This window comes from Anticarsia gemmatalis, chromosome 2 (genome assembly GCF_050436995.1).
Source record: "Anticarsia gemmatalis isolate Benzon Research Colony breed Stoneville strain chromosome 2, ilAntGemm2 primary, whole genome shotgun sequence".
NCBI lineage: Eukaryota > Metazoa > Arthropoda > Insecta > Lepidoptera > Erebidae > Anticarsia > Anticarsia gemmatalis.
In genome coordinates, this window is record NC_134746.1 from 13,991,829 (window position 1) to 14,015,247 (window position 23,419).

General features: G+C 36.1%; 1 protein-coding gene across 1 annotated transcript in view; it reads right to left on the reverse strand.

The window, feature by feature from the left end:
• LOC142985805 (uncharacterized) overlaps positions 1 to 19,757 on the reverse strand; it is a 54,727-nt gene extending 34,970 nt beyond the window's left edge. The window contains exon 1 of the mRNA XM_076134053.1: positions 18,945 to 19,757. Coding sequence (XP_075990168.1) covers positions 18,945 to 19,593 — 649 coding nt within the window. The 5' untranslated portion in view covers positions 19,594 to 19,757. The remainder of the gene's footprint in view (positions 1 to 18,944) is intronic.
• Between the last annotated feature and the right edge of the window lie 3,662 nt (positions 19,758 to 23,419).

The following is a 23,419-nucleotide window of genomic DNA, read 5'->3' on the forward strand; positions in this document are numbered from 1 at the left end:
ATGACGTTCCCACGACCCTTCATTAGGACAGTCGACAGATGCGAGTATGTGGTTTGTGCTCGCCGGGTGAAGGTTGCTGGTGCACGCACTTCATGTTTTAATATTAGATAATAGTGTAGTTTTAACAAATGAAGGAATTTCAGTATATCAGCCTAATCACTCTTCCAACTATGTTGGAGTCGGCTTCCAGTCTCACCAGTTGCAGCTGGGTACCAGTATTTTACACGGAGCAACTGCCTATCGGACCTCCACAACCCTCTTATCTCGGTTATCAGGTCTTAGTTTAATGGGAGTAGGTGACAATCAAAGAACTTCACGTTGGTTTATAAAATTATTCTTCATACATATTATTATTGTCATATATGATCGCCGGTTAAAAGTAGTAAGAGTTTAACACTCTTAACCGGCGAGTGCGATTGTATTAATGATTTAATTTGTTGAAGAGTAATCGTGGAAACTACAAGAAAAAGATCGATGCATTAAGTCTTATTTGGCGTACTTCTTGTATTAGATCAAACAACGCAAAAATTTAAAGTCCTTAACACGAAGGATAAGACAGAAGTCTTATGTGCATTCTGCTGTTTGATTGTGAAATCTTAAAATGACGCACAGATAATATTTGTAGTTTCAGTAGACTGTAAAGTCAATGAGATTTAATTAATAACCGTGTTAATGAAGCCAAGGATCATTAAACATTTGCGGCGACGTTTTTATATTAATTTAGGTGACTATTTACCTTTATTCTTACAATAAGTATATATTTTCTACCTTCGTGACTATCTGTCCCATTTAGTAGGGTCAGCCTTCCTTACACTTACTCTCCACTTCGTCCTATCCTATATCCCGCGACACGTCTGTCCACGTGGTCTTGGGTCTACCTCTTTGTCTTTCCAGGGACAGACCTCTCCAATACCTGGTTGCCGACGTAAAAAGTGGACGGGGAATCGGATGGTCTTTTTAACATTCATACATTTCATTTGATTCTGTCACAATGTTTTCTAGCAATGATTAAACTTTAAACAGGTAGAGTTCTATTGAAATTGCTTTTAAAATTTGTTACTTTTACATATTACACCTACATACAAAAGCCTACCTCATCATAATAAAAGATTGATCACCAAACTACCTATCAATTATAAAGTCTATAACTTTCCCGTATGTTGTAATAATTCACGAGCTCTACGTAAGGAGCCGCATGAAACAGGTGCCACACAGTCACCTGCAGCACCGAGGTACAATAGAAAGTGCTGAGTGCTATCTGATGGTGGATTTATGGAGGCTGGATATTATCATGCATGTTACCTGGTTTCGAGCCTTAAATACAACGTGTTGAAAAAAGAGAGTTAAAAAATAACTTTTTTTAAAGACAACTCCCGCTTTAAGGATTACTTTTATGTCGCTAGGACTTTTACAAACTTACAAACAACGGACATAAACACACGAAACAACTTTTTGTGGATCAAACAAGTAGTTTTTGGAATCGAAATCATGACCTGTCGACGCACTGGTGGTGGTGTGGCGACCACCTTAACCTCTGCGTCACGGAGGCCGTCTTAACTTTAATTATTGTCATCAGTTAGAGAGAGTAATAAAAATATAGTTTATAATGTTAATTATGTTTATACTCGTAAGTCATCTACAAATCTAATCTGAGGAAGATATAGAGCAGTGATAGCCGAGTGGTTTAAGTTGGCACCTCCCACGCAAGTGGTCGCAGGTTCGAATCCGAGGCAACACACCAATGACTTTTCGAAGTTATGTGTGTATTAGAAATAATTATCACGTGCTCCAACGGTGAAGGAAAACATCGTGAGGAAACCTTGCATACCTAAAATTTGTTTAATACATTTATTGAGGGCATGCAAAGTCCCCAACCCGCACTTGGCCAGCGTGGTGGACTCAAGGCCTAACCCCTCCCCCTCGTTTGGGAGGAGACCCTTGCCCTGCAGTGGGACAGATATGGGTTATTAAAAAAAAAAAAAAAAAAATCTGAGGAAATCTTGGCGTACGCGTGCGATAGCGTTCGTGATCTTGTGAGAATGAAATCTCACGAAACCGTATGCTACCGTATGATTTAAACTTTTTGCACTTGATAATCATATTGTGTAACACCGCCCTTTACTTCCTGTAACTACCCACTATTGAGTAATTAATATAATAAGTGCAAACTTTATGTGACTACAACTTTTTATTCGAAATGTCATTTGAGCAATACTTCCTCGTTTTGCAAATGGCGATTAATTTTAACAACCGATCAATGCAATAGTATTGATGAAATATTCTTAAATGTAAAATGGCATTTGTACTAAATAATAACTTGACGGCCGCTTTTGTAAGATAACAAATTTCTCTTGCTCCGGAAGTGATGAAATTCTTTGGTTTAATCGTATTTTACTGAAAGATAAGGCTGGTGTGTAATAGTTAATTGTTGTCTATAATACTCGCAAAGCTCTAACGCATATCAGCTGTATTGATGGAGCTCATTTAACCGAATGGGACGAAGAAACAGTTGCAATTTTCTCTTGACTCACTCTATTAAAAAACCGCATCCGTTGCGTAGTTTTAAAGGCCGACCGGGACCGACTTTTTACGTGCCCTCCGAAGCACGGAGACCCGATAACTTTAAATACCACTATCCGGTCACCTATCTGTGAAATGACCGCTCCGAGCGTTGCTTAACCCACAGATCGTTTAAAAACCGATGAGCGCAACTGGCTATGGGTGCCTTTTACTACGTAGTGATTATATTGATTCCGTGTTCCCTACTGTCATCTACGTACATAGTATCACATTACTATCAATAGAAAGTGAAACCGGCGTCCTGTCCGGTCTGCTCAGGACATGCCCATATCTGCGCGTGCGCATGCGTACGAACTTGTGCCCGCAAGGCAACCGACAAGGTTCAAACGTTACTAGTGTCATTGCACGTGAGATGCCAGTTATGTGAATTTAATTAAACGTTCAAGTTTGAGGGCGTGAGGGATTGGCTATTTGATTATGCCTGTGATGTTGTAGTTAAAGTAGTCATGGAGTTGGTATGCTTACGTACAGGGCTTGAATAACCAGAAAAAAAAATATTTAAAGGTTAACGGTAACAGTAAAATAAGAAACGGACGGACGGAAACTATTAGGTATCGCTAAATAACAGTACCGTGTTTTTCTTTAGGCCCTCAGTCTGAAGAGCTCGAGTCGATATATCGCACGGTACAGATATGGGGTGATTTCCCAAACTGTTTTTGGGTCTCGGTATAATGTTGATTTGTTATAATTGTTTGGTTGCTAAAAGTCTCTGTGACATGAAATTAATTAGTTGCAGGGGCTGTAATCTAAAAAAGCATTTAAATGCTCTAGGATTTGGGCGTAAAATTTAATTAGAGAGAAATGTCACTTTTTGAGGTTGTTTGGACTATGTATTCTTTGTTTCTATGTTTGCAACGATGCGCGGCACTTATTAATTCAAGATCATTTGAAAGTTTGGCATACAGATCTAGGAAAATCCCCATTTCTAAACAGAACAGAGGCTAGTCGAAGATATTACTAACGTGTAGAAATAAACGAAATACTTAAGTCTTTAGTTTTATTACTATTTGAGCCCGTTCATATGACAAGCGTTGAAATCTACAAACATTTTATTTAGCATGTGTACGGCCCAATATTTATTTTTTGTTGCCACGCGCCTTCTACGCTTGTCATGTGAACGTATTAGTATTTACACAAAATAGTATTGCGTAACATACAATAAAGTTATACACGATATACATACAAAGACACGAGCCATTTCAGTAGATGTGTTAGCAATAAATTGCAACATTGTCGACGCATGCGCATCGACGCGCGCGCACTTCGCTAATTGATGTGATGTAACATTGTGTGCGAATTTGAAATATGTTTTGTTATGAAATTATATTATTTTATTTAATGCTACAACTTAGTATGTAAAATGCATTTTTGTTCTGTCTTACAACTTTATTTTATCGTATGGTTAGTTGTCAACCTAGCGTCAAAGTAGTTTAAGCCGCCCGAAAAGCCTTTGATATGGCTTAACGACCGTTATCCTCATTTACAACAACTGAGACTGACTTGTTACTTACCCAATAATGCGGTCACCCATCTATGAAATGACCGCACCAAAGGTTGATTAACTAACAGATCATATACCGATCAGCGAGTGCAAATAGCTCTGAGCGTCTAAACTTACAAACCTACTACTTAGTTTTAATTAAATTTTTGCAAGCACCCTAGTAAAGCATAGTAGTATCTAAAAATATTAAAAAAGTTGTTTTCCTTTCACAGGAAAGTGTTAAAATACCGAAATAAAACACTAAAACCTACCAAAATGTAACATTATTAAGGTAATACTGATCATTAGTCCCCACGTCACTTCCTACAGCATGACTCAGTGACAATGACACAATTATGACAGTTGCAAAATTTGACAGATGCGCGTCACCTGACGGGCACCGAGTGAATTGATGATTGCGCAAAAGTTTCACAGATGGCAGGTTTATTTGTTTTTCTTTTTAACCTCTGATCTTTACGTTGATTTGTATTTAAATAGTCTCTTTTGTTAAACGTTTAGTTCGTTTTGTTGTTGCAATAGCTATTAGTAGACAAAATTGGTTAAGATGGTCGCAGAAGGAAAAATATTTGTGTGATTCAGAAAATTGTTTTGCTATTTTTAGTCCGTGATTTCGAATATTTTTGGGCTGTTTTATATAAAAGTATACCTATTTACTCATATGGGTATATGAGAAGAGCCATATGAAGGTATGTCATTGTCCTAGTGCACTATAACAGTCAAAAAACGACAGAATTATCCATTATATACAAATATGACGCCCTTTCCACACAAGGTTAGGCAGAGACCAAAGAACGCCACTTGGTACGATCCTTACAAACAAATTATCCGTTCTTCGAATTATATGCTGCATTGGGCAAAGTATTTATCCTACATAACAAAACGATGTAATCTATATACTACTATATACTTATAATATAGTTCGATAATCCGAACTACAGAAAAAAAACCATAACGACATCATATAGTAAGTCATCAATCACATCCACACAACAACACTTGCAACAATACCAAAGGTTTAGCAACAGAAACAAACGGACGGGGAAGTGAACCGGGGACCTTACGCAAGCGATATGATTGTTCGAGATGAAAGTTGTTGATCACACGACCTCTCGCGGCGGCTTTGTTCTTATTCCGCATTTGTTGCACATTTTGAAGGATTTTTGAAAAATAAAAAGTTGATTTGGAAGTTATGTTTAAAGCATTAAAGGTTGCGGTAATGAGAGTATTTTGTTCATATTTTATTTAATAGGGAAGGGAAGGTTGTTGCGATATGATCGACTTCATTCTGCTATAACAAAATTGTCACTTTATTGTTTTAAACAAATCCACATTTTATGACGCAAAGGGCATTCAGAGAACTTTGAAAACGTACAAACCACAGATTCAAATTATGTACAAAAGCAATTATGTACAAAAAATATTCTGATATCTAGACGATATCAGAATATTTTTTGTGGCCTCGAGTAAAGTTGCGCGAATGACACAAATATTTGTTTTATATGGAAACTGAATCTTCGAAAACATGGTAGATATGTTCAACGAATAAACTTCACAAAACATCAACACATTGACACATTTGTAGCACATTTCGCAAATGCCGATGGAACAAAAAAAAATGATCTTAGAGAAAACTAACCATTGCAGTTCGCTCACCAATACAATTTAAATAAATCGACAAGCATGCAAAGTTGAAACAAGCCATGCAAGTGAAACCTCTCGACCTTGTACAAAAGATCATCAATTTCTAATCTACTCAACACCTAGTATTTATTTAGTAATTGTAAGACCTGCGTGATCTGTAATGCCTTATTGCACTAATTCTATCAATCGGTTAAATATAATTACTTTTTAATTGAATAAATATCAAGGTAAGCATAAGTTAGTAATTGAAAGATGCAATTAGTAATATGCAAGTGATGCAAGAGGATGCAAGTTGTGCAAAGAGTGACTTGCATTTCTTAAATTATTTAAGTACTTTTTTTGCGTGAGAAGGCTTTCTGCATTCAGATTCGTCAACATTTTGAGATCAATGATACGAAATTATCAATAAGAGATCTTTTTATTTTAGCTTAACTTTGAATAAGGTACAATATTACAAACGCAGATACAGGTAGGCCACGAGTCAGTCACAGTTACGAGCTTTTAGCAATGACTATGTTCGAATCCCGAGGAAAGTTTAAATTCACCGAGGATGTAAAAAATGCTTTAAGTCGGTTTAAAGTTCTTAATAAAAGAGCAAAATCCCATTTTCATTTTCTAATTAACAATGCGAATACTGTCAACATTTCCAATTCATACAAAACTCTTAAATGTTAAAGATACTCCGGCGTGGGAAACTAATATACCACTACAAAACTCCTTAATGGAAATCTCGTCATTATCACAACAATCAATGCAGTACAGCAGTACTGTGTGTTCAATGAAGTGAGCCTCACAAGACGTAGCCGAGTCATTGTTACATAATGAACTAGCGTTGCCAAATGAAGTGTATTGAGAAATGTAGAAAACGAGTGAAGGTCGCCCGTGGTGTAATGTTTGTGCCATCGGTCCATCGTGCTGTGCCATCGATGGCTTTACGTCATATCATGTATGTTATGTGATAGTAAGTGGACAGTCGTGATTCAGAAGAATGTTGGGAGAAAATTGGATGCGTGGAAGATTTTTGTGAAGGTAGCTTTTTAGTCGGATTATTCTTGGATTGTGAATGTTGTATGAATAAATTATGAGGTATTAGTAAAGGAAGTTGTTTAAGTTAAAGTTGGTTTTCCACTGTGGTAGGTAGTGATTAGTTTGGGTGCGTGCAAAGAAGTCACCATAAGGTAAAATTAAGAAGGTAGGTGCTTAACTTTTAAGTTGTCACGTATTGTCCTCATATTTTTCGGAAATTCAGGCAAACTAATAAGTCTTTTAACAGTGGAAGATATCTCTAATATCTTAGTAGGTGTTTGATCATCATAATATCGAAGAATCTCTTCTCCTTTAAAGAATATTTACTCACGCAATATTTGATTCAAAATTTTGCCAATTCATCTGCCTATACGATTTAAAGCGAGAATAAGCTTCGGACAAAAAATAAACCAAAACAAAGGTCTTGTTCAATGAACGCAAATAAAACTAAGTAAACTTTTGAGCCAGATTTAGAATTCATGGAATCTAAGAAGAGACTTTTATAATTCTTAAAAATAAGTAAGTTTATTGATTGATAGATTTTATATTTTTATCGTAGTATGTACAATCGTAGTTATAGTTATATGACTGACCGAGTTCTTCCTGAAAGTAAGGATATGAAGAAGCCTTTAACTACTTAGCTAATAACTTATGGACTTATTGAATGAAAAGAAAAACAGTTTATAAACTGCAGTGTAATCTCAAATTTTATAAGAACCCTAGAACCGTAACCCTTCAGCACTGAAATACCGAAGCTCAAAGCTATGACAAATACGGCCTCATTTCACTGAAGGCAACTGTTGCAGTATACAGAAAGCCTTATTGACAGTTTCTGAGGAGCCTTTCAAATAAGTTTACACCGGGTCATTCCCCTCTCTCTATGTGCTCTATGTACAGTCGTATGGCTAACTAATTATCGCCTCGGACATGCCATTTCATGCAACACGTTGGCAATTTATTACACATGTACTAACTAATAGTTGTAAAAACTGTGCTGATTTTGAAAACATTATGAGTCATAGCTATTTTTTGAAGGTAAGGCAGACTGGAGGAAATTTTGAGTTTCTTAGGTAACAGTTTCGCTTTAATAAAAAGATGGGTCGATAAGTAAATCATTTTAATCTCATTTTTTTATTTTAGTAGAGACTCAGTCTTGATTTCTTTTGTCAAGATAGAATAATTGACGTTTTGCGAGACAAACTTATATGATTTATTAGACTTTGTTAAATTAATAGAAAACATTTTAACCAACTCATAGAATTTATTTTATTTTACACATGAAATACTTTGTTTATAAACTCACTTGACTATCATAGATAGAATTTGTAATAAATTTATCAAAAGTCTACCTCGAAAGTGGTTCTACCATAATGTTGAACAAAATAAACACAAGCTCAATACTGGTATCGATTAGTTATCGTGAAATACACCGTGTTTGTATTGATCTCTGTTTCCTTTCAATAACCAATATTACTTCCTGCACCAGACATGGAGCTTTCGATAAGGTAAAGGCGCGTCTATTATAAATACGATAAATATAAAACGCTTGAAGAGTTATTTATATTGACGTTTTCTTTAACAAAATGTTGTTTACCTTTTGACTGCTGTCTCTTGCTGTTACTGAATCGTCAGTCAAGTCTTAGTAATGCCTATACTTGATGGATTCGAAAAGGGATAGTAACTATATTGCTTTTTGCCTTGTTGCTTACTAAGTGTAAACACTATAAGTGCGTCTCAAAAAGGATCAAGATATATGAAATGAAGTACTCTATTTACCAGGTAGGTACTTAGGTAAACCTTGTCCACTGCTGGTTGATGTTTAAACGCTAACATGCGGCCGACAGAAAGAGGCGCTGGTGAGCTTTTTATTCTTTGTATGACTTATCTACTAATACTACTTGGCTAGTACGAAATGCCTATACTAAAATATACATCATTATCATAATATGATATTGTCGAACTGGTTTGAATTCGAAGGTACAGTTATATGCGAATATTAATAGAAAAGTGTCTAATTTTACATTTATTGCTTTTTAGTACTGTTATAAGCTTGTTTTTATTTTTTTATTTAGGTCTACTTTTCGGCAGAATTCTAGCATTTCTAAACAATGTTAGGTATATAACATTTCTTTAGGTATTTAAAAGTTCTGTAGAATTTCATTTTAATGAAATATTTTCCTGGAATCTAGTCTGAGTGTACAGTTGTAGAGAGAGTTTGTCTATTTGTTCGTATGTTAGAAGTCAACTCAAAACCTACTGGACTGATTTTAAAACGGTTCTTACCGTTAGAAAGTGTTATATTTTGTATACTATATCCAGTAGCTTATTCATATTCTTTTTCATAAAATACATTTTGTTGCTTGCTTTTGTCGCACGAATCGGTATTGTATTGTAAAAAAGGTTGTCCTTTTCCTCAAAAAAGTAGTCTAATGCTAACTCAACCTACTAATCTACCTTTAAACGGGCACCCACCTAGCCCTCCATAAAATATACTTGACTATCGTTTAATTTTCGATTTTAAAATACTATTTTAATTTTGCCTAACTGTGAAATTGCCATTGGGAGTCGCAGAGTCGAAGCTTATGATTATAAATTATGTAGGGAGTTAAGGACTAGGGTATCCTCACGATGTTTTCTTTCACAAGTAAACCCGTACCTGCATACTAAACATGGTGACCATGAAGTACCCGGAAGTGCGCAGTTCATAATAGTATGTCCATATAATGAGTGAAAACAAATATGTTCAGCGTTGATTGCCTGAGGCTCGAGTGTTTGATGTGTTAGACAAATAGTCGACAGGAATGCGCGTCCTTTGTTAGAATCTATTTAGTTATATAGGCTTTAGGAGGCCGTGATTTTGAAGATATTTGACCATTTAGAATTGATGAGGAAATTAATATTGAACTTACACGAAGACGTTTTTTAAAAACTACTCCCGCGGTTAGAATTGTTCGTGTAAGCCCGTCGCGGGGACTTTTACAACCAGACCCAAAACAACTAACTGTAGATCACACAAATATTTAATTTGGTGCCGTGTGGGAATCGAACCCACGGCCTCCCGTCACACTGGCAGTGGCGACGCGACCACCTTAACTAATGCGACGCAAAGGCTCATTTTTAAGAGAATTTTAGTATTGCCGGGAATTTGTCATTAGGTTGACCAGTATTAATATGAAAGGGGAAAAATAGAGCAGTCACCTGTCCAGTTTTCAGTTGAAAAACTATTTTTTGGAAATGAAATGCCTAAAACAGGCATCTTTCCCCTCGTCGTTTGTAAAGCTACAAGTCAAATTATGTTAAAAATGTCAGTCTACTCTTAAGTAATTGTAAATACAACTAGTTTTCGTCACACCAACACATAGCGAATTCTCAACCAATTTTCGCCACACGCTAACTAAAAGACAACACATATTTCTTTCCCACAAATACTTATTATAAACTCTATGTACCCAAAAATAGAGTTTAAATCACAATGAACAATTTTACCAAGAGCCGTTACCAGAAAAAAAAGAAATCAGTTGTGTAAGCAAACAAACTGTTTTTGATCTTATTAACTCGCTACTGGCCTAGAAACGGATATTCGGTTTAAAACTCATTACGCAACTTTTAATTCGCAGTCGGTTGAATGTGTAAAAAGTCAGAGCCGCTATTCGTAGTTTTTGCTGTGGATCTTTTCAATTTGATTGACCTTCTTCGCAGGGGGTCGATTATTGACTGCTTATAGAAATATCTCGACGGTTCAGTGGACTGACCTCGAGGTCTCGGGTTCGATTTCAGTGTTGAAAGTGCGCTTGAGTCGGTACTGTTCAGTAGCCAGTTGGAGTACGGTTTTGTCTGAGTTTGTTTGTAATAAGTTAAACTTATCGGTATACTAGGTAGTCAGTAAAAGATTTTTGCATAGATATTAAAGCGTTATTAATATAATTGATTATACTGTTCCTGACTAAAAAAAATGATGTCCCAAATTGATTACACATTATCAGTATATCAGTGAATCACAAAGTAAGAATCAAACTCACTGCCTCTCCTGCAACAGTTGGTCGAATAAGAACCTTCCGAAAATTCCACAATACGTCGCGTCGTATTAAATAGTAATACCAGAATTGCGACCCGATCTACATTTGATAAAAAAACGTATGTAGCTAATAAAAAATATTACAGCAACGCCTTATCGTAACTAGATAGATGAGTCACAGTATCTTTAGTGTGTTATTATGTATACTAATAAATAAATAACGGTATATTACTTCTATTTAATAATTTATTTTTAGGCTGTAGACGGAATGCGGTTTTTGGCGTACGATACGACTGGTGGTCATTTGAAATTCAGCCACGGTAAGCCTTAGTGTGTTCGGGAATTGTTATATCAAATAGTAGTGTTTTAGGTGTTTATTCATTCATTTTATTTATTAATTAACTATAGAATACTTGATGTTTTCTCAAAATAAAATCTATATGTATGTCTTTAAGAATTGATTAAAGAACTCTCAGTCGCAGTAGTGTCTTTCGATTGCTATCCTTCATTGTTAACTTGTGATCACTCTTTTACGTCAGACGTGTAAATCTCAGCATTAATAATATTTATATCCTCTACTTTCAAGCAAGAGACTTTAGTAAATTCAGTGTAATTGCAAATTGCTTGATTCTTAAAAAAATTTTTAGTGAATGACTCATTTTGGGGTAGGACTTTTGAAATTAGACTGAAACGAAACGTTTATAAATATTATCTGTTAGTAATAAATCATTTAATTGCTATCTTTACAACAATGAAATAGCCTAACGAACTATAAAACTAATCAATCTTTGCACAATGATTTAAATATTGCAAACGGTTAACAAAAAACGCTTTACATAGTATTTCTATATACCATTGTAGAAATTGGCAATGTTATGATTTTATTGCGATATGCACTATTTACACTCAATACTCTAAACTATTAAATTGGCGAGAAAAGGTCATAAAAACGAAATTTGCAAATTATAGTATACGTAATTTCTTTTATGGTATTGTGGTTCGATCCTTGTGTCACGCAATATATCTTTTTCGTAATAAATATGCATTGAAATTTTACTACAAATCGGACGTTGATGACAGAAACAAAATAGAAGTTTCATCTCTACGCCTGGTAAAACAAACGTGTGGGAATCGAACCTATAACCTCCGCGCAGCAGTCGAATACACTACAAATGCAAAACACAGGCACTTTACTTCTCATTATGTTAATCGCTCTGTTACACAACTCTATCAAATATTATAATTGCAATATATTGACTTTGGTTTCTTCACTGCTACGTCCAATCATTGCGACATTAAGCTTTTGACGTATTTTGTGAACTTATAGATGATTTTCTGATTTTAATATTTACATTTCTATTTTAATTCTTATTATGTATTAATAAAATACAAGCATTACGTGTTTGATATATATATTGACAGAGAATGCCAAATCGTTATATATTAATATATGGCATCTACCATAGAGTAGAAGGAGTTTAGGTGGAGTTTAGGTTCACCACATTTCTCCCCTCCTAACCTCTTAGCTGTTCTGCTGAATATAAGATGCAGCCAACACCTGGTTGAGGTGTCGGCGCCAGACATCGCCGTTGTCGGTGCGGATCTCATAATGAAGTCGGCCTAGACGTCTTGTGATAGTACCAAACTGCCAATGGTGCTTAGCACTCGTGTAGTCACGGGCCTGTACTCGTTCGCCGACTTCCAACTGTCTGACCTTGATCTCTTGATGTTTCGATGTAGTTTTTTTATGGGTGTTTCTAAACATGCAGTGTAATGCTGTTCGAACTTCTCTTCCAAACATTAACTGATAAGGTGTCTGACCATTCAAGTTTGGTGTCCGTCTGAGGCGAGTTTTTACCATGACAAGTTTCTCTTGAAGATTACCCCTTTCTCCCTCTAAGCTTCGTAAGATTCTCTTGACTGTTTGTACGTATCGTTCAGCTTGTCCATTGGTTGCAGGGTGGTATGGAGCAGAGGTTTTGTGCGAAATCATACAGTCTTTTAGAAATTTTTCGAACTCTCCCGATACGAATTGTCGGCCATTGTCTGAGACAAGGAGTAGAGGTGTTCCATAGGTGCAAAATAGTTCTTTCAATTTTTGGATGCACCAAGAGCTTGTCGTTGATTTAGTAGGTATAATCTCTGTCCATTTCGAAAATGCGTCTACAACTATTAAAAGATAGTATCCGTAAACAGGTCCGGCAAAATCAATATGAAGCCTTTGCCAGGGGCCCTTTGGGTGTTCCCAGTGGTGTAGTGGTGCTTTCTCTGGTTCATTTTGTTGTAATCTACATGTTCTACAGGACTTAACTTTTGTTTCGATATCATTGTCAATTCCTTTCCAGTATACAAAACTGCGGGCCAGTAGCTTCATTTTCACAATGCCCGGGTGACCGAGGTGTAGTTCGTCCAGCACTCGTTCGCGTAATGTTTTTGGGATTAAGACTCGCGTTCCTCTTAGTATACATCCATCTTGTAAAGTAAATTCATTATCATTGTAACCGAGCGTTTTAAGTGATCGGCCAGTTTGTAATGCGAGTACTAATGGTGTATAATCGGAATCAATACTTGTCTCTTTCGCTATGATATTTGGGTTGACATCAATGGTATGTATTTGTTGAAGTTGAAAGCTGTAATTCTGGTCCATTTTGTTTGCCTTTGTGTTTTCTACTGGGAACCTGGATAGGTAATCTGCATTTGAGTTGTTAGGCGAAGTTCTGTATTCAATGTTGTAGTCAAATCCAGATAAGAAATGAGCGTAGTGGAATAATCGCATTGTACTCATTGCTGGTAACGTTTGATGTGGGTGGAAAATTATTGTCAGTGGTTTATGGTCTGTCACTAGGATAAATTTTCTACCGTAACAATAATAAAAGAACTTCTTCAATCCCCAGTATATGGCAGTAGCTTCTTTGTCAATTTGGCTGTACTTCTTCTCGCTATCCGATAGTGTTCTGGAAGCGAATGCTATCGGTCTTTCTGATCCATCTGGGAGTCTATGTGATAGTACTGCTCCGATTCCCAGTGGAGATGCGTCTGTTGCAAGAACCAAGGGCCTCTTGGGATCAAAATGTATAAGTACTCTTTCGCTTAGAATTTCTTTTTTAATGTGTATAAAGCTCTGTTCGCATTCTGTAGACCATCGAAAACTAGATTCTTTCTTGAGTAAGTTGTTCAGTGGATTCGTGATCGATGATAGGTTGGGTATAAATTTGTTGTAAAAATTTGCCATTCCAAGAAATGTCCTCAATTCTGCGGTGTTGACTGGGCGTTCTGTTTTAATTATTGCGTTAATTTTTTCTCTGTTTTTGTGTAGACCTTCTTTGTCGATAGTGTGTCCCAAATAGTCGATGCTTGTTTTGAAAAAGTGGCACTTATTTTTGTTTACTCGTAAGTTACTTTCTTTTAGTTTGTCTAACACGAGCTTAAGTCTCTGTAGTAATTGTTCTTTGTTGATGCCTTGAATGATGATGTCATCAAAGAAACATTTTACACCTTCGAGATCTTGAAGGAGTTTATCCATAAATTTCTGCCAAAGGCTCGGCGCGACCTTAACGCCGAACATTAGGCGGTTCACCTTAAAAGTGCCTCGATGCGTACTTAGTGTTTGTAGCATTGCGCTTTCTTCATCCATTGTCATGTTGAGATATGCCTGGGTGATGTCGAGAGTACAGAATAGTTTACCTCCGTTCATCTCTGCAAATATATCTTCTATCATAGGTATTGGATATTGTTCATCTTGTATGACTTTATTTAGTGTAACTTTATAATCAGCGCACAATCGGATACTCCCATTCGGTTTGACAACTGGTACCACTGGAGTACCCCAATCAGAGTGGTCGACTTTCGTGATGACACCCTGTTTGCATAGTCGCTCGATCTCTTCATCCACTTTGGTTTTTAAAGCGTACGGTATTCTACGTGGTTTGATAAAAATTGGTCTTGTGTTTTCTTGTAGATTTAAGTGTCCTCTGTAATTGGGTATTTCGCCTAAGTCGGATCGAAATACTGATGTCTTGTAAAGTTCCAAAAGCTGGTCTAATTCTAGATTTTCGGATTGCTGTAAGGTTTTTATGTCTGCTAAATTTAGAGTTTCGAGTTCTTTCATCCAACTCCGGCCAAAAACGGGGTCAACGTTGTTGTTGATGAGGTATAATTTACCGTGGAATTCTTTTCCTTGGCATCTGCATTGAACGTATGCAACACCTGCAGGTTCGATTACTTCGCCGGTGTATGTTTTGAGTTTTATATTAGTTTTACAGATTCTTTTGCCGATTTTCAATTTTCTGTAGTCTCGTAATGACATAGAAGTAAGTGTGGCTCCAGTGTCAAATTCCATTTTCATCTTAGCATGTTCAATGTGTACCGTTATCATGTATTTTTCGGATGTTTCACCAGATATAACATTAATATCATTCCATTCATCATCATCGCTTATCGCTGAGTCGTTTAATTGATTTATATCCGGTGTAGTCTTACTGGGCTTCGCATCTGAGCGCCGTTGTAGACACACACTAGCTAAGTGTCCGACCTTCTTGCATTTATAGCATGTTATGTTTATAGCGCTACATTTCTTGGTTTCGTGATTTAAACCACAGCGGAAACATTTCCCTTTTAAATCTCTTGGTGTGATTCCTCTAAAAGGAGATTTTTTTGGATTATTGTAGGAATCAGTGGAAATTTTATTGATATTGTCACTACTTGGTTGTTCATTCGGAAGCATTGATGTATTTTCTGCTTTACTCATTTCAATAGATGTTGCAATCTGTGTCAGGTGTTTAAATGTACATACTGTTCGGTCTTGTAAAATTTTTGTACGTGCGTCGCTATCTTTCAATCCTCTTATGAGTTGAAGAGATAAAAAGCTTTCTGAAATGTTTTTCTGGCAGTGTTGACATTTAAATTCGCAGTTGGTAGTGAGCTTTTTTAAATCTGCGGCGTATTGCGCTACTGTTTCATCCGATTTTTGAGTTCTCGATATAAATTTATGTTGTAGAACCCATTTGCTAGGTTTTGGGTCTAAGTAGTCGTCAAGTGTTTCAGTAATTTCGTTAAATGTCTTATTCAATGGTTCGTCTGGTGCTATTAAATCACATAATTTTTCATGGAGTTCTGGTGATAATGTAGACAGAAGAATATTTGTCTTCATGTGGGGCTCAGTAATTTCATTAAGTCTAAAGTACACTTCCAGACGTTTTTTAAAGTTATTGAACGTTTCTGATTCATGTAAAGGATTAAATTGTATTTTTGGTATAATCTTATGGTATTGGCATATTCTATGTTGGTCTTCCTGTCGCTGACCTTGAATAATGTTTTTTTTTGTTAAAAGTTTTGATACTAAAATAGTGTGAAGTTCTTCGAATTCGTAGCCGTAATTTTGTTCGTGTAAATACGCTGTTTCATCGTTATCATCTATGGTTTTGTTTTCTATCTTCTCTTGTAACTCTCGCAGTGCTGTTATGGTGTCCTTCAAGGCTGCGGAGCGAGCGGTGATGTCCTCGTCAGACATCGTCGCCTTCTGCTCGATGTAGGTATCGAGTCTGGTGAGCATCCCACGTAGGGTGCTCCGTTTTTTACGTAATTTTTCCATTTAGGTTCGGTTTTTTTTTTTTTTCCTCGTCGCCAATATTATGTATTAATAAAATACAAGCATTACGTGTTTGATATATATATTGACAGAGAATGCCAAATCGTTATATATTAATATATGGCATCTACCATAGAGTAGAAGGAGTTTAGGTGGAGTTTAGGTTCACCACAATTCTTATACATTCTTGGTTAGATTCGTTCTTTGGTGGGCCTTAGAATTTATTCACTAAGTTCCAAATGGAAATGCTTAAACCTCTTTCTCAATTCGGAGATCTTTGGCACCCTTTGGCCGGCAGTGGGTTTTAAAAAGATATCTTGTTCTATAATGACTAGTAAACTTCGTGCCAATTCTAAACAAAGACTTTCCCATAGCTTACTATATTGTAAATTTAATTAATTGCAATTAAATACATCAAAGTATCTATTCTCTGTTATATTAAAAGAGATTCTCAACGTTTTATTCACATTTCCAAAAAGCTATAATCAAATATGTTTGTTTCCTCTCGGAATCAAACCCGTGACCACATTAACCAGTGCATAATATAAACTGAACATTGTATTACTTATTATTTATTTTAATAGAAGGGAAGTGGTTTATTTAACCATATTACCGACACTACCGGCCGGAACTAACCATTACTTAATTATCAAAATTATATAAAATTGTATCACTCGTTATTTAAAACAATGTAACTTTAATAAGTCTAATTGTAGCGAGATTACTACGGTGGTGTTTAATCAATTATTTGCATGAACATAAAGTAATTAATAACATCGAAAGATGTATTAGTATGCAAAGTTATATTTTACTCATTATTGTCTAAATACTGGGTACAGTTTATAAAAGGAAAATCTTTCAATTCCGTAACTCACGAACATGTCATCAATCTTGGCTTCTCCGTTAAAGACAATTTAAGGAACTTTCAGAGATGCTAATTATTATCTAAATACTTGGTTTTTCAATTTATTATAGCATAGGAAAAGACTATTTTAGGAAATCTAAGGTTTGCTAAAAAAGGATAGGAATGCTAATACCTGCTAAGAATTGTTATAAATATTTTTTAATTCTTTCCAATATCAAACAGCCTAGCCTTTCTTCCAACTATGTCAGAGTCGGCTTCCAGGCTCACCAGATGCAGCTGGATACCAGTGTTTTACATAGAGCGACTGCCTATCGGACTTCCACAACCCAGTTACCTGGGTTATAACTCGACAATATACAAATTTTTATTCTACTTAATAGTAATTAAAGATGTCAGCAATTTATGCTTTATTATAAGCCTTTACACGTGTAAGTTAAAATTGATAATACTTCAAAAAATAAAGTTGCTATCGATATAAAGATGTACTTACTACTTAAGTATTTATATTACGAAACATTGAATGGTTCGCTATTATTATCGTTTATTACGTTACATAAGGATTATTGACATTTAACTAAGAATTGAAAAGCACTGCAGATTTATTCGAATGTTTATAACCGCAATTCTTTTCAAGAGACAGATTGGTTACTTTTACGATTTAGAATTCCATAATACGTAACACTGTTGTTACCTTCACACAGTTTACCTCTGAACTCTTTGGTCTAAATACACTGGCGGCCCGCACCGGCTTAGCCCGGTTTATTTTACAAAGAAAACCTTTACAATTTTTAAGGACGCATCCCTTTTAAACACCCTATCTATTAAAGAAACCGCATCGAAATCCGTTGCGTAATTTAAAAGATCTAAGCATACATACATACAGACATAGAGTCAGATACGGGAAGCCGCTTTGCTTTATACTATGTAGTGATTAGTTTAGTCGCTTAGGCTTTAAGTTGTGCATCAGGCAGGCACACTTTTATTTAGAAGTTTGTCACGAATTTTGATAACGATGGAAGCTTACAATCAATTTATCATAAAGCACAGTCTTGACTAGTATGATGTTTAAAATACACTCATGATTTCAAATAACTCTTGTCATCACAACTTTCTGGCTTTGGTGGGAAGCTTCCCGTCTGTAAGTAAATTTAAACGTAGATAGCAGTGTATACGCAAGTAGAGCTTTTAAGTTGATAGACTTACGATTCCCTATAGATGTTATGATTCGAAAACGAATCGATTCTCTGACTGAGAGTATAGGATTAAGAAACAGTTTTGTTGGAAAGTTGTTCGTAAAAGTCCTTGAACATACTTTTACTGGATTGAGTAAACGAAACTACTGATCGGACTGACTTTATAGTCAGTAGTTTTCATCAGTCGATGAGTTTTATGCGATCATTTACAGTAATGCGGAAACATCAATACTTCAGAAAGTGAAAAGCGAATCGTATTAGATTATTTAGAATTAAATAAAAAAGTAATCGTTCAGTTTATGTAACGATACGTAACATTAATATTTGCACAATGTTCAGTAAAAGTCTTGAATAATTTAGTATCCGATCCGCCATCGAGGGCATTATATCATTCGTTTCAAAAATATAAATAAACATTTACATATTTCGACATCGGTCACGACTCTGTGTCAAGTTTTCGAAAATTCGAAATCTACACTCTTTTCGAATTAGTCATGTCGCAAGGATTTACATACATATGAATCATTTGTACTTACTTTTAAGTGCCCAGAGCTTCCTGTCCATGAGTCCGTCGACGTACTTCTGCATGTCTTGCCGACACTCGCCACTCACACTCTTCTGCAGGACATTCCACTGCTTCACCAGAATGTCAGCGTCGAACAATCTCAGCATGTTCTCAATACCGAGCGGCTCCGTGGTGTTCATCATGCTCTCTCTGCGCAGAACATTCCTAGACTCGTTCACAGTGTTCCGTATTGAGTCACTCAGCTTGCTCAACACGTCTTTGCTCGGTCTAGTAGTAGTCTTCTCTGCCTGTTTCGTAGTCTTCACGATGTGTTGGACATTGTGAGACTTCTCTGTCGTCGTTTTCTTTTCTTCAGTTTCGAGATCGCTGAAGTCCGCGAACGACAGTCCGTCGTCGTCTGCGAATACGTCGAAGGCATCCTCAGTGGTCGACTTCTCGTTTCTTATCGGTATCGGCGCCGCTATCAGCGAGCCGATCAGATCGGAGGATCCCTCGTCGTCGAGGCCGCCCTTAGCCGAAGCTTTTTTAATACTCTGAAAAGCGTCAATTAAAGCACTACGTAACTTCTCCTCTCGTGCACTCTCTTTGCCGTCATTTTGTAGTTCAACCGAATTGACTAAAACCAATGCACTCAACAAAACTATCACTAGGCGAGACATTTTGGAAAAAAAATATTTTTAATTTTTTTTTAAATGTTTCACACGCACATGCTTGGAGTAAATCACTAGAGGTTGGTTGTTATCGGGAGTATGTGTGTAAGGTGCGCGCGCGGCGGCGGCGTCGTGGCGCGACTGGCTGCGCGGGCGCAGGCTGTGACATAACGCCGTTACGAAGTTACAGCGGCACTTTCACTGTCGGCGGCGTGCGCGAGCGCAGGTGATCGCTTCATCCTTGTAGGGCGGTGGATGCGTGCCGCTGCGCCACTTACTTCATTGAGCAACCTATTAGTTAACTAGTTATCATTATGACGTTCAGTTGGAGTGTTTTAATTATTCGGACTGTCAATATTGTTGCTTCATTCATAACTACCGTAACATTTGTATTGATAGAAATGGCTCGCGGGTAATTTTTCTTAAAGTATTGCGCGGGTCTGACAAGCGTTCGTTTCTTCATATTCTAGGTTTTCTGCTACCTACGTATACGTATGTTAAGGTGGTCGCCACGCCACTACCATTGCGTCGGGAGGTCGCGGCTTCGATTCCCACACGGGACAATTATTTGTGCGATCCACATAGAATTTAGTAGTATCACTTCATATCCACATAGTTGTTTCGGGTCTGGTTGTACTATGAGTCCGCTGTTTGTATGTTTATAAAAGTCCACGCGTCACAAGAGCAATTCTTAGTGCGGGAGTTGTCTTTAAAATAAAAAAAAACACTTTACCAATGTTCTGTATGTCTGTAATTGGTATGGTCCATACATCCCATGATATAAATCTGTACGTGTTATTGTAATAGCTCGCATGCACGTCTACCCTTGATCTCCCCATGCTCTTGAACCAGCGTGTTACAACAGAGTATTCGTTTCTTAATTAAATAATAACTTTAACATTGTTCTAACAATATATTTCGTAACTATTATTTAACTAAAGTAAATACTAGTTACAAGGTGAGGCTGTATAGGTATTTTTGAATTGCGTCTTTTTCCGAAACGGAAGGTAAACAAAGCAAGGCAAGCCTTATGAGTCGTAGTTTTCAAAATATTATACTTACTTGCAATTATTATAGTTGTTCCGTATGCAGCGCATTTTGAAAAGGTTGTGCACACAACCATAAGTATTGCTTGCTACTTGTACTAGGGCAAAGGGGTTTTTAATATTTTCTATATTTAATAGTAGGAATATGTATAAAAAACAATTAACAACTATTATTATCTTTGGTAAGGTGTTTGCAAGGCGAGATTTTTGTCACCTCCTCAATGACCTGTGTACCTTGACCGTCGCTTTCTCAATAGAGAAACCATAAACTGTAGGCTGGAGTTACGTGACTAAATATTTACCATTTTAGATTGATTTAATTCGACCTAGATATAAAACGAGGCTCTATTCTCTATTACAGGTACTTTTGACCCCGGCTGTCATTCCACGCGATTAATTAAGTAGAGTGTGGATTAATTCGCTAGACTGAAACTTAAAATCGAATAACACAGCCTTTTTTGTAGTAGGTACTTACTAGCATACAGTTGTGTGGTAAAAAATTGGGAACTTTGATCTTTTCCCGTTTAGTAAAGCCTAAAAATATCATATAACTTGATTGTATAGAGAAGCTGCAACAGCGCTTATTTAGCTTTTATATAGCCGTTTAAAGAAAAGCTTTGGATGCAATAACTCTAGAAGATAGATGGCTGCCACTCTTGTCAGTCGATTTTATATGCGTTTCTTGGAATAAATAAACATAGGTTAACTTACTCATAGGCAGACAGTCAATGTATTAATATAATAAAAAACTCTACATTCATAATAATACCTATTGACCTCTTCTATGCAGTAATTTGAAACATCATACAAATCATTTTAAATAATTCTACCTACAAAAAATCAAGATGAATGACTTCTCAGAATGTGTGTTAACATAAATTTAGCACAGATTTGAGAACTGTTATGAAAGGAAACTATGCGCTAACACTTGTAACTAGTAATTAAGCAATATCAGATAATATCTGTTTCTTAGTCAACGTGCAGTTAAGGTATTTATCTAGATATATCTGCTATCTACCGATCTAGGCCGGATTTGTACCGTTCAGTGGATTTATGATACTTTTACACGATTTCGTTTCGTTTATGTAACTCGTTGATTAATTAGTGGATTTGTGAAGTGTATTTTTGTTAGAAAACTATCTGATATCTGTACTAATACGTGGGCCACTACTTATATTTTGAGCCTAACTATGAAAAACGGTAAATATGTGAGTGAAAACTACTTTATCGTGTTCTCGGGTATTCTTATGCATGATCTAGATAGATTTTTATCCGACCGAAATATTTTTTAAATATTTTTTTTTCTTTCCCGAAGACCCCTTAAAAACAGGGTGTTTAAAAGCATAACCTTTTAGGTTTTTAAATTAATTATTTTGCTATTTGCAGTAATTATATGACACACTAAACGAATTTGTCTTTTTTAACTGCGGAATACTGATGTCCTGCAGAGCTTTAAACCTCTAATTTTGTTTCGATCCGAACTTTTTTATCTAAACCGTATGATATAATTTGCCGAAAGTGTGCTTTGATCCTTGTAGTTTTTTATGTCACTTTCCATATCGGGAATTGCAGCCTTACGATACCTACCTATTCTTTTATCACGTAATCGGTATCTGTTGTCCAAAATAAGCTTTATAAAAACTAGTTTATTTCAAGCGTTCAACACCCACGTTCAACCATCTTGTCAAATCAAGTAGGTTTATGTAAAGGCATACGAATTATGTAGATGATCAATTATATAATAAATCGGTCAAAATATCGCGAAATCGTGATCCCAAGTGTGTAAATATTATGCATAAACTAGTTTGTGCCGTGGCCTCGCCCGCCTGGCCTTTGGGATTAGGCAACCGTGTATTACTAGGCACAAATTATTTAGATTGTGTACTAAGCTTTGTATCAATAAGGAACTTTGAAAGTAAATATTATTTGTTTGGCTTCAACTCAATGTTTATTTCGCTTTACGAGCTTTTTCGGGGAATTATTGCAATATTGATTTAAACGAGTAAATTATTAATATAGCAAAAGGAAAAAAATAATAACAAATAAGTACTATGGGTATATCCAATACGGTATAAAACACTAATAAATTTGAAATATTCGCCTAGGTACGACAGCGCGGATGAAATGGCAAACTGACATAACTGCCGGAAGGTTAGTTCTGAAGGCTTTAGTTACTCCTGCTTTGCCCTTTATGAAATTTACTGCCATCGTTCGCCAGAAAAGTAACTGAGAATTTCTAGATTCTAGGTTTATTTTAGAAAACGTGTCGACCAAAATCGCTATCGTGGCTATCACAGCTAAAATATTACATCGTCCTGTGAATAAATATAAGTTTTAAATTGCCTAAATTCGACGGCTTAAATAATTTATTAGTATTATGTACCTTAAAGAATGTTGTTCAAAATGTAGACTAGGTACTCATATCACATCAATTAATTCCCCTCATTATTTTACTTACTTAAATATTGACAGCAAAAATACCATTGATTTTGAATTTTTATGTAAAAAGGATCGTAGATCCGCGTTAACGATTTAATTAAGTAATTAAATTTCACTACTTTATTACTTTATTATAGCTTACACATCCTTTACCTCATATATTACGAATTACTAATGTCACGGGAGATTACAAACGCACCAAGGAAACTATTTACATACCTACAGAACCAAATAGGTTCAACGAAAGGTATATTATACGTACAGGTATGTGGAAACCTGGCAGTTGCGGGTTCGAGCGCCACAAGAAAAAACAATGTAAGTATATTATGTTAGCGCTAATAAGTATTCCA